Raw genomic sequence first — 11,961 nt, 5'->3', positions numbered from 1 at the left:
GATTGCTTTCTCTACTCCACATTAAACGAGAATACTCCTTACAGTGCTTTATTGCTGTAAATAGAACCTTTCGATTCCATTTGTACCAAAACACACATCTATACACACAGACAAAATTGTATCAAATAAATGATTTTTATGATATTATGTCATCACTCACAACATACATAGATCTATATTCTGTATATAATATGCGCATATTGGTTTACGAACGCAACTAATACACGGTGCAAAGTATACATAAACATGTACCAACATACTGATTTCGCGTAGGAGTATACATTACTCTTCTGAAGTGTCTGTCCAAAAGAGTATCCATCCGCAATTGTCTTTCGTCCGTCTGATTTATCAATTAGGTCTCCTTTTTGTTCTACCATAGAAAAGTGATATATTTTGCATAATGATTAAGTTGAGCTTTGACTCATTGATACAAAATGTTCTTTAAAATTCTTGTGGATATGTGCACGGAGCAAATGATCTTGAATTCTAGGGAGGATGGACGGATTTCCCGGCATATGAGGCATTCTTTGACGTCACAGCCAGGTCTAGCAATATTTATTGCGTAGAACATTTCCTTCTAGGACACCAGTGCTCGATAAAATCGCAGCCAATTTTTGTAAAGAGATCGTTGACTTTAAAGCTGATCATTGCATCTTTCTTGCCTCCATTTGAAGATGACGATAAAAACATGTCCGTACTTATTACTTCATCAAATGTGACGTTAAACATTTCGGCTCATGGAAAAAATTATTTGATTTCTTAACCCAAGGAATACATGTTAAGAAGGAAAGTCTTACATGTAACATACATCTGTTGCTGTTCGGAAGTATCTACAAATATATGACACTATACTGGAGTATATGTAGGTAAAGTTCTGGTGTATCAATTCATATCCGTTCTTTTGGAAAAGAATATTTTGGTATGTTGTACATAATTAATATAAGCTGTGAAATTGTCTCCTCATTTCAAATGTAATTTAGGTGCTATACTTTTAAAGTATTGAATTTGATATATTTAATCTTAGAACTCTTCTAAACTGATATCTCAATGTTTTGAATTTGATATATTTCTCGATCTGTTTCTGTACAGCTGTTTGTGGCATGCGTCTGTATTTCCAAGCACGTTCCTAAGGTACACACAAGATCTAGTCCCGACATGTTGTGGTTATATAGTAGACTCTCCATGCTTACGTTGGACCATGAACTCCATCTGGGAGGATGATAACCATTCTATTTTGTCCGCTTATATAATGGTGGTGACATTTTTTTGTTTTTTGTTTTTTGGTTTTTTTTTTTTTTTTTTTTTGTTTTTTATTGTTTTTTTTTTCGGTTTTTGTTTGTTAAATTTTGGAAACAGAAACGAGACATGAATAGAATTTGCCTTTGAAATTCATGATAAGTGTAGTTGTAGATTCCTAACATATACGTTCACAAATTCATACGACACTTGGAATCTGTGAGGCCTCCTTTATCTATAGGGAATCGTGGACTCAAATAAGGTGTTTCCGGTAATCTTCTAGCATCCAGAATGTCACACTTAAACATCCGAAACTCTAAACCAATGAAAACAGTCAAAGAGTAAAACAAGAGCGTAGCTCTTAAGATAGAGCATTGGAATTAAGATAAGAGATTTATCCTGAGGAATAGGGCCTCCACTTTCTGTAAGAACATAAGTAGATCCTTTTTTCTGATTTTTTATAAGACAGATCAATGAAATCCTAACCTGCTCTATCCCTATCTAAAGTATTTGATTTGGTTATTGTATCATATTCAATTATTACAAAAAGTTGCACCGTTCAGAATATACATATGCACTTTTCATTTGAAATATTGCCTCTTAGCAAAGCTTTTGAAATTTCCTCGGTCGCCTTTTTGACGATTTTGGTTCATAGAATCACTGACGAGATCTAAAACGACCGTTGTATAATGCACTTATATTCAATATTTGGCTATACCGTACCTTTTCTTTCATTTGTATTAAAATGAATGCATCTTTTGCACGGCAAATGGATTATTGGATATCAGGTTTTACTTACATCAGACCAATATGATCAGGCCTTTATACAGAAGATTGAACATAAGACATCACCTTTTAAAAAAAATTTAGGATTAGATATAGTAGAGCCACCGAGTGTACAAAAGACACGCAAGTGGATAACAGAGTTAGTTACACCAGAGCCAAAAACCAACCTGCATGATACAGCTGTTTCGTCCGTCTAGGACCCATCAGTGATACTAAAGACCTAGCTTTTGACGCCTATGTGGCAACTGAAGAAAAACCAAAGTGATCGAAATAACTGTGGACGGGAAGGTGCTTTTGCGTAGTATTTCAAAAAATAGAAATGTGACATGCAAATCCACCAGCTGTGGATATCACCTGTAATCTCGTTAATTGTACAAAAGAACCAGAACACAAGTGAATGACACATTTTAATACTTTAGTGTTAGATACAGTAGAGCAAATGTGAAGTCACAACCTTCCTCCCTGTCCGTTACAAAAGACACGGAAATTTCCTTTTTACATGAGTTGTATTCTAAGTTTCTGGTTTGAGTAGGAGACATTGCAAAATCTTCACTCGTCTTGGGTATCTTCATCTGCCACGTCCTTGATAATGTATGGCTAATATGTTCTTGATCGAATGGACAGGTAGTTGGTTGGAATTGGTAGTTTTTATGTGTTTTCAAGAATACACAGGCTGGTTAGATCTGAGTTCCTCAACATGCAACAAATGATCACCAGAAGAATTAGTTTATAATCTCCAGCAGTAGATACATATCATATTAGGCACAAGTTCATGTTGTTGACATCCCTAACGATTACCGTCGACTTTGATTGTTTAGACGTACAACTTAGTGTCTGGCATTTACATCATTAGTCACGCAGTGAATTTCAAAAATATGGAAATGTGCAAATCCATTTCTTCTATTGAAATTCTCTCAAATATATCATTTGAAACTAATTTGTGAGATATATTTCAACGCGAGTTTCAAATGACAATTTCGATGTATTACACATGCTTGGAGACAAAGTAGTACATTCTGCACAAGTTACATACGTAAAGTTCTAAAGCTGCTTTATCTCAATAAATCAGGTATCCTCCATGCCCATCGCTACAGTAAATGTCTTCATCTTTTTCCTTGTTTCGGACTTCATGAATGGGTTCAAACAATCCAGAGTGTAGATCCAGAGACGTCTCTGATAATCTTCATTCCTGGAAAACAGGTGTTGAAAATGTCAGCAACGGCATTTTACTAACTACATGTATAAAGTATTAATGTTATCGTTTCGTTAAAATCAGTGACCTAATTCATTTGCATTTGCTCCATATATTATATTTTGATATTTAAATACACACGTAAACGACGTTGGTTTCAAATCATCAGACACATAACAATTAAAAAATTCATTTAATCATGGGTTAATGCACTTCCCTATATATTTTGACTTGTCTTTTGATCACTTTTGATTTCCTTCAGTCACCTAATAGGCTTCAACATTTAGGCACCTAGCATCACTGACGCTTCCTATAATACCGAAATAATTGCTGTATGATGAAATTTAATTCATTTTCTATACTTTTTCTCACTTTACATTTGTATTAAAAGGTTCTCATTACTTGTGTGACTTTTGTACAATCTTTGATATCACTCTGACACTGTGTCACTTACTTTGAAGTACTGCTGTGATGCGCCGGGTAATTATTGCTGTAATAAGGACTAATTGGTTTGTCGGGGTTCACAGCGGCATTTATCGTCACAGTGGCACCTTGGTAGGATGTTTTGAAACCTAACGAGACGCAACAGATCAGAAAATGGCTAGGCACTAACATTTCTTTACTATCGCCATATATTCAAATACTGAATATATCATGCTTCTTATGGCAGACCGTGTTCCCCTTCCCAAAACATCAAACATATTTATATAAAAAGCAATTTTGAACATCAACACATTCCATTATCAGAATATCAGATAATTTTTTATCTTTTTTTTTCATGTGAATATTCACATGAATTGTTTACCAGGTTATACGAAACTTTAAAATGGTGACCTCAGAAATAGGATTTATTTTCTTGTAAACGGACCAATGATATCAATGTTAAAGGCAAATTAAATGTTAAAGAAGGATTTAGATTACATACGTAATTAGTGGTGACAGTAAGAAAATGGACAAAGAATTGTCAGTCGATATGAACAAAGTTCAGTAGATTATCCTATATCGTCGTTACTGCAAATCTGGAATACCTTAGTGGAGATATATATAATGAGGTGTTGTTATTCACAGAGAAATAATGGGAACTTTCATTTTCATATGACATCGGCATTAGTCTAGACATTAAGGCTACATGGGGTGTTTACTTTCACTTACTGTAAAAAGTCTTATCGAATTAAATTGAATAATTGAGTTGTGTAATAAAAGGTAAGGATTTCGATTTCACTATAATTTCCCATTTCCAGATAGTAATGTCATGTTTTAATATCGAACTTTGATGAATGAGGACTTGTACTCATTTGAATACATAAAAGGCAACCGACGGATATGCAAGTTGATGAAACCTGCGGAACGTTTTATGGTAGCAAATATTGGAAAGCATTCCATTTCCTAGAACAATATCAATTAAGATGTTTTGGAGATGCTCGTAAGTATTCAATGTTGTTTCGTTGTTATCAAGATTGTTTTTTCTTATTTGGGAACGTGACATTACTTACTAAGTTTTAAACAAAATGTGTATGCCAGTTGTCGTTGAGGTTTTTGAAGATGTTTACCAGGTCTTATTTCTATGATTGTTCTCATGGGTCTCTGAGTATATCTATCTTGTCTCCATGTTTTGCCATCGTTTTATATATGTTTTAAGTTTGGATTGATAACATGTCCAGTTACCATTTAGTAAAGTTGTTGATATCCCCGTTTTTTATCCCCCTAGTGGATCCTATCATTCGTTTACATTTAGTCAACCCTTTTATTTTCTAAATTTATCTTATTAATAATTTAAGGTGTGCATCTTTTGTACGCGTTATCCTTTAAAATGACGGAATTTTTCAGTGAAAAAAAGAAACTGAGAATAAGTAAGTTTATTATAGATTGTTACCTGCCCAGGCCACCGTAGCGTATGACCAGTTCATGAGAAAGCCGTAATCACCAAGACCCCTGTTGATATCTGTGTACACCCAACCTGGGTTGACACTACAGATAGAGACATTACTCCCCTCTAATAAGCGTCGCATGGTGTATGTCTGCATCACCTGCATGTATAGTTACAGCTTTATCAAACTGCTTTTAATGAAATCGAAATCACAAGGTATAGATGCAAAGGTGTCCCAAACAGAATAACGTCCACGTACTTTACATATTGTTTGTTTGTTTGTTTGTTTTTTTCCGAGACTTTTTTTTTCCAAAATGGAGACATTACTCCTCACTTATAAGCATATGACCAGAAAAACCTGGGCTATTTCATGCTATTTCGGCAAAAAAGACTTCGGTTACATTTTGATTTGCAACATATATGAAATATTTTTCCGTGACCATTTGCTTTTAAGAAGAAATTGTATTGAGAATATGAAAATTCCTTATACTTTATTGTTTACTCTTTGGAGACGAAGTGATCGCTCAACGTACCAGACATGCTTGAATTGTTTTTCTGTAACTTAATAAAGGGGAGGTAATTCGTATTTTCGTGCTATCTTCATGTGCAATATTATGATTATGATATAGATCATTTGTCTACCATAGGGAGACTGATTATAAAGGCTTTTGTCTGTTACCCAATACTTATTGAATATGTTCAGTGAAATGAAATGCATTAAGAAAAATGACTGAATCTATAAGGGACAGCAAAACATGCAATAAAATACAAGTATTCAGAAATCAAATATCACTGAAATTCAGTAATGTAGCTGATGTGATGATGTGTTGAAGATTAATTTAGTCATTCCGGAATGATTTTCGGCAGTTAGAAAATCAGATCAATAAAATTCCGGAATTTTGTACTTGCCTGGTAAAGTTTAGACCTGCTGTACTGAATAATTCTGTTGTAAAGTGTACAAGGAAATATCCCTTGAATTCTCTTGGTGTCGAACCCACAATTAAAATGCATGAAACTTGAAACCAGAATAACCCTGCAGTCTTCACCGCTGGCTTCCATCAGGGGCAATAACTCTGCACACAGCAGGAAATGCCCTAGGTAGTTGGCCTACAAGTCGCACCTCACACATGTAATAAGTCTTAATAGTATGCATACAGATATGGATATTAATTTAATGACATCGTAAATCTCGTCTATATCCTTTGTCAAAGCCGATGGTATAGGAAGAACAACATCGTATCGCATATTTATATTTCAAATTTTATGTTTTAAACGAAACGATATAGTCAAAGAATTAATATACTGATAGCGACACAATGGTGATTCTTTGGTACATAATTTACCAATTCTACGATGTAATATGTATACCGTCCATGTTATATAAAATTGTGCGATCATACAATTCAACCTAACATGACTATTTAAAACACAGACAGAACAAGCCTTGGTAGCAATGAAAATAATTTGATGTGTTATATACTCCAACATTTAACATCTGTTTTATGTCATAGTTTTAAATAATTTTAGATATACTTTAACTACTATTACAATAAAACAAATCAACCGCGTCAGACAGTTATCTTCAAGTTGGTTTCATATGTGAACAATATATGTCTTTCCTTTGCAATGAAGGTTTTACACTTAAATAAACGCATTTGATAAAAAAAATTTCGTCTGTTACTGACCTGAAAATGCAGTTCGTATCCGTCCTCTGTAATCTCTGTTACGAAGAAAGAATTTGAATATTAGTAAAATGAAAGAGCCAGTATTGTATTAGAATGCCAAATAACACCTAAGATAAAATCATTTATCATAAACATGTGTACATACATCACAGGAAATTAGCTTAATGCTTTGTGATAACAAGTAATATGTTAAGAAATCAGATTGTTAGTAATGTGCATAAAAAAAGTTTTGAGGAAAATCTCCCACACCGAATCTATGAGGATCAGAAGCTAAAATATATAAAACAGACGGTGATTATACTACATTAATCTGTTAGAAAAGTAGGTCATGAAAAAGTGGTATATCAAAAACACAATAGGTAGAATGACGTTTAACTTGATGGTATAGGAGAATACAATGAAAGTTATATACATACAAGTACAATGTATGTGTGTGTGTGTGTGTGTGTGTGTGTGTGTGTGTGTGTGTGTGTGTGGATATCGAATCAATGAAATACTGCTTAATTGATTAATACAGTTCTTTCATTAGAAAATCTTATTTGTGCATGGAAATGAATAAAACTAGATTACAAAACAGAAAATTCCATCATATATCAAAGATTATGAAAATCATAAAACTATCTGATGGCGAAACTCAATTAACCTGAATAAATGTCGGTCTATTTAAACAGGTTTTCCTTATATTTACCTGGGGGACACATAGCCACGCCCGCGTTACATATGAGAACGTGGAGATTTCGACCAGAGTCCCAATATTCTTCGATAAATTTTTTCGTGGAGGTTAGAGACGACAGATCAAGTTCTATGACGTCCATGGCTAGCTCGTCATAATCACACAGGCCTTTGGTACCTTTCTTCTTCTCCTCATGGAATTCCATGTTCATTTTTACCATAGCCTAAAAACCCGTCATAGGTATATCATTTCTTTTCTTGTTATTAAAATTTATCCCTGCAATGCATCTAGTATCAAAGTTAATGATTATATTTAAAAACAGCTTGCGTGTAGAATGGAAAAACATTCCATGAAGATAGTTTCGACAGTGAAGGGAAACAAATTTTTTCCTGTGTTTTATGGGGGTTTCGACAGAAAAGGCAGCGTCGCTATATCGCCATCGAAAGTGTTAAAATGAATATATCCCAACTAACTGTATCAAAACCCCGAAGCACAAATCTTGCACAAAACTTACCTTTCTGCCGTTTTCTACAGATCGACAAGCTAGAATAACTGTGGCCCCAAGCATGGCTATCCATTTGGCTGTTTCGTATCCAAGACCTAATTAGAAGTAGAATGCACGAAAACAGTAAATATTTATTTAACGTTTCGGTTAAAAAAAACCACCAGAACCATTTAATTTGGAGACTGTATCCTTTGATATATAGACGATTGAAATAAAGTGTCGTGACGTTTATTGACAATGGAATTGAAATTACGTTTCATAGTCATCAGCTCTTTCTAAGTGTTTTATGTTTATAAGTTTCCTGACCATCAGTTATCTGTCAGTGTTGTATGTTTCATGGTCATCAGTTATCTGTCAGTGTTGTATGTTTCATGACCATCAGTTATCTGTCAGTGTTGTATGTTTAACGGTCATCAGTTATCTGTCAGTGTTGTATGTTTCATGACCATCAGTTATCTGTCAGTGTTGTATGTTTCATGGTCATCAGTTATCTGTCAGTGTTGTATGTTTCATGACCATCAGTTATCTGTCAGTGTTGTATGTTTCATGGTCATCAGTTATCTGTCAGTGTTGTATGTTTCATGGTCATCAGTTATCTGTCAGTGTTGTATGTTTCATGGCCATCAGTTATCTGTCAGTGTTGTATGTTTCATGACCATCAGTTATCTGTCAGTGTTGTATGTTTCATGACCATCAGTTATCTGTCAGTGTTGTATGTTTCATGACCATCAGTTATCTGTCAGTGTTGTATGTTTCATGACCATCAGTTATCTGTCATGACCATGTTGTATGTTTCATGACCATCAGTTATCTGTCAGTGTTGTATGTTTCATGGCCATCAGTTATCTGTCAGTGTTGTATGTTTCATGACCATCAGTTATCTGTCAGTGTTGTATGTTTCATGGCCATCAGTTATCTGTCAGTGTTGTATGTTTCATGACCATCAGTTATCTGTCAGTGTTGTATGTTTCATGACCATCAGTTATCTGTCAGTGTTGTATGTTTCATGACCATCAGTTATCTGTCAGTGTTGTATGTTTCATGGCCATCAGTTATCTGTCAGTGTTGTATGTTTCATGGTCATCAGTTATCTGTCAGTGTTGTATGTTTCATGGCCATCAGTTATCTATCATTGTTGTATGTTTCATGGCCATCAGTTATCTGTCAGTGTTGTATGTTTCATGACCAGTTATCTGTCAGTGTTGTATGTTTCATGGCCATCAGTTATCTGTCAGTGTTGTATGTTTCATGGCCATCAGTTATCTGTCAGTTTTGTATGTTTCATGACCAGTTATCTGTCAGTGTTGTATGTTTCATGACCAGTTATCTATCATTGTTGTATGTTTCATGGCCATCAGTTATCTGTCAGTGTTGTATGTTTCATGGCCATCAGTTATCTGTCAGTTTTGTTAAGTTTATCAACATATAGTGGTACAAGCGTTGATATGACATATTGCTTACATGCTACTATGTGGAAAAGTACTTTATAAGTGGGTTCAAGCTCAGATAAGGGCTTGGTAAGAGCTGCAGAAGTATATTATCTATCATACAAGTGTAAAACGAGAGACGAGCAGTCAGGATGTGAATGTAGACCGAAACAGGAAACCGTGATAAAAGGCACAAGTCTTATATTGGTGCGGTAGTTACAGTTAAGAAATGAACTCCTTCGTACAGGAAGTAATTAGAAACGGATAAGAATTAGCTGATCAAGGTTTCACAGATAATATGGACATGGAATAAAAGTGATATAGTACACTGGCAATTTTAGTTGCTTAAATATTTGTTTAATACACTTTTGTAGTAATGTCGGTTACAGCTGTGTTATTCCCTATGCAAAAAACGCATTTGTTCATTTGTGGAAAATAAAATAGCTCGGCGATGGCAAAGCCTCCGTTTCCGGTGGCTTAAGAGAGACATCGAAGTTATTGAATCTTACAGGTTAGGCTATTATTGACCGAATAATTTCTGTTCCATTCTGATCTCCCAGAGTTACTCCCCCTCGTTTCAATCTGTCATATGGTATGACGATAAGCTTGGCAGTCGATTGAGGTGGGGAATGTTTCTCTTTCGTTCTGAAGTAGGTTTTAACATATCAATTATTCTCTTTATTGCCTCCAAAATGAATTTGCATGAAACATATTAACATTCAGTACATAAATGAGTGCTAATAGGTGTAGTAGGTTTTTGCATATTGCCCTGATTGTTTTCTTTGTATGTCAAATAACCCATGTTGTAATTCAGATCAATACATACACGCAGTCATGTTTAAGGGGACGTATGACATAATTCAATATCATATTAAACCCGATTTAATAACCGAGACCCTTATGTATACTTCAGTTGTCAGAACCGCCGTTGCTACAAAACTGAGTCATTTTCACCCAAGGATACTTCAGACCGAATTTGGATAAAATCTCATGATGCGTACAAAAGAAGAAAGATTTTCAATTACTTTATGAATTCCCCATTTTGGGGACTTGTCTCTCAGGCCTCCAGCAGCGGAGAACCACCATTTACAAAAAAAAATTCTGTGACCAAGTTTTGATGAAAATCCGCTTCGTTGTTTATAACCGGTAGCGATGTTTAGGAGAAAAGTTGACGGCTGCTGCATATGACCTTAAATGACTCATTAGCTGTTAGATAGAAAAAGGACCTAGTTACCACAGTAACATAAATATGCTGGTGTACATTTTAACTTCTTTCTTAATCCAGAGTTGAGCGATCAACTGGTATTAAAAAAACAAATAAGAGGTTTTTACATGTACCCTATAATTATATTTATATACAGACATTTGTACATATGTGAGCCACCCGGTCCAACGCTCAATATAAAGTAGGTCACTTTCAGTATACATATCTCTGGGAGTTGACAATGACACCAGTCGAATACGTGTGTGTATATATATCACGGTTGTAGACACATTATGCAGCGAGTGCGAATCATTGTGCATTAAAGTAAACAAAAAGAGTGACGAGTTGAACTTATACCTGATAAAATGCTGCCTTGAGGTATCTATACACGTAAACCACTGTGAAGCGTATGAATATAGTGGGCCACAAACTTGAGTTAGAGCATATATTCCCCAATTAGATTTCACGACATGCTGATTAGCGGTGACCACTGGGTACTACAAAGCACCATACACACGTTTTCTATCAAAAGTTGTTTCCAATGAAGTATTTTTTCAGTAAACTAAAATTAATTCACAATCGGAAGAAAAAATAATTAAATATTTACCTACCTCTATTAGCTCCCGTCACAACTACAATCCTGTCCCGGGGTAGGGTCACCATGGGAAAGCTATAGTCACTGCCCATACCGATTCTGTACCCCGGGCTGCACTCCTGACGATCAAACAACTATCTTGCAGCTAGACTCGCTGTGTGTACAGTGTGTTCAGTATATATACGATATGGCCAAACGTTCCCTGCTCACTTAGATCTACTGATAAAATATTCACAATTTTATGGCGGTGGCTGATAGGACATTTACTCCATTAAAATTTTTTTCAATTAAATTCTTTATCTCAGTGAAGCTGTCGGAGATTACCTCCAGTTGCGATGCGTTTACAAGCCAACTTTATCACAATATAACATTTTTTGGCGAGGTAAAACATAAGGACTATGCCATTTTATTTCAAGGTTAATAAAATAGTATTTTAAATAAAATTTCATTTACTCCTTCCATCAATCAAACAAGTGTCTGCATTGGCATTTATTCATTTAGAATCAAATCACTTTAAAGTTGACTTTGCCTCAAAAACAGAATATTTGTTTCCACAAAATAAAATTTAGAAATCTATCTTAAAAATTCGAAAACGAGAAAACCGTGATGCATCAGAGCATATTTTTTTTCTGTTAAACGTTTCTTTATAAAACACTCTTGGGGTCGATACAGTGCAAACAGCATTATTTCAACACACAACTGTTACTAAGCCGACGAAACAGGCTTCAAACAATGTATCGTGCGGACTAATATAATCAGAGCTAATTCTCCTTCATTCCCACCAAAGTAGA

The 11,961-nt window shown here is 34.9% G+C and overlaps 1 protein-coding gene across 1 annotated transcript; it reads right to left on the bottom strand.

Annotated features, from left to right (window-relative positions):
• Positions 1-2,456: 2,456 nt before the first annotated feature.
• Positions 2,457-11,262, bottom strand: LOC132549640 (retinol dehydrogenase 11-like). Its single transcript, XM_060213592.1, has 8 exons — positions 11,187-11,262; positions 7,954-8,039; positions 7,455-7,662; positions 6,767-6,801; positions 5,991-6,188; positions 5,088-5,241; positions 3,669-3,786; positions 2,457-3,211 (listed from the first exon to the last, which is right to left on the bottom strand). The coding sequence occupies exons 1-8, from the start codon at positions 11,260-11,262 to the stop codon at positions 3,088-3,090; spliced, it is 999 nt and encodes a 332-aa protein (XP_060069575.1). The 3' UTR covers positions 2,457-3,087.
• Between the last annotated feature and the right edge of the window lie 699 nt (positions 11,263-11,961).

The sequence above is a fragment of the Ylistrum balloti genome, unplaced genomic scaffold (assembly GCF_031769215.1).
Source record: "Ylistrum balloti isolate Yb309-2 unplaced genomic scaffold, AGI_CSIRO_Ybal_v1 Utg369620, whole genome shotgun sequence".
Classification (NCBI taxonomy): Eukaryota; Metazoa; Mollusca; class Bivalvia; order Pectinida; family Pectinidae; genus Ylistrum; species Ylistrum balloti.
Note: the sequence above shows the minus strand (reverse complement) of the source record. Positions and strands in the feature narration are given on the sequence as shown.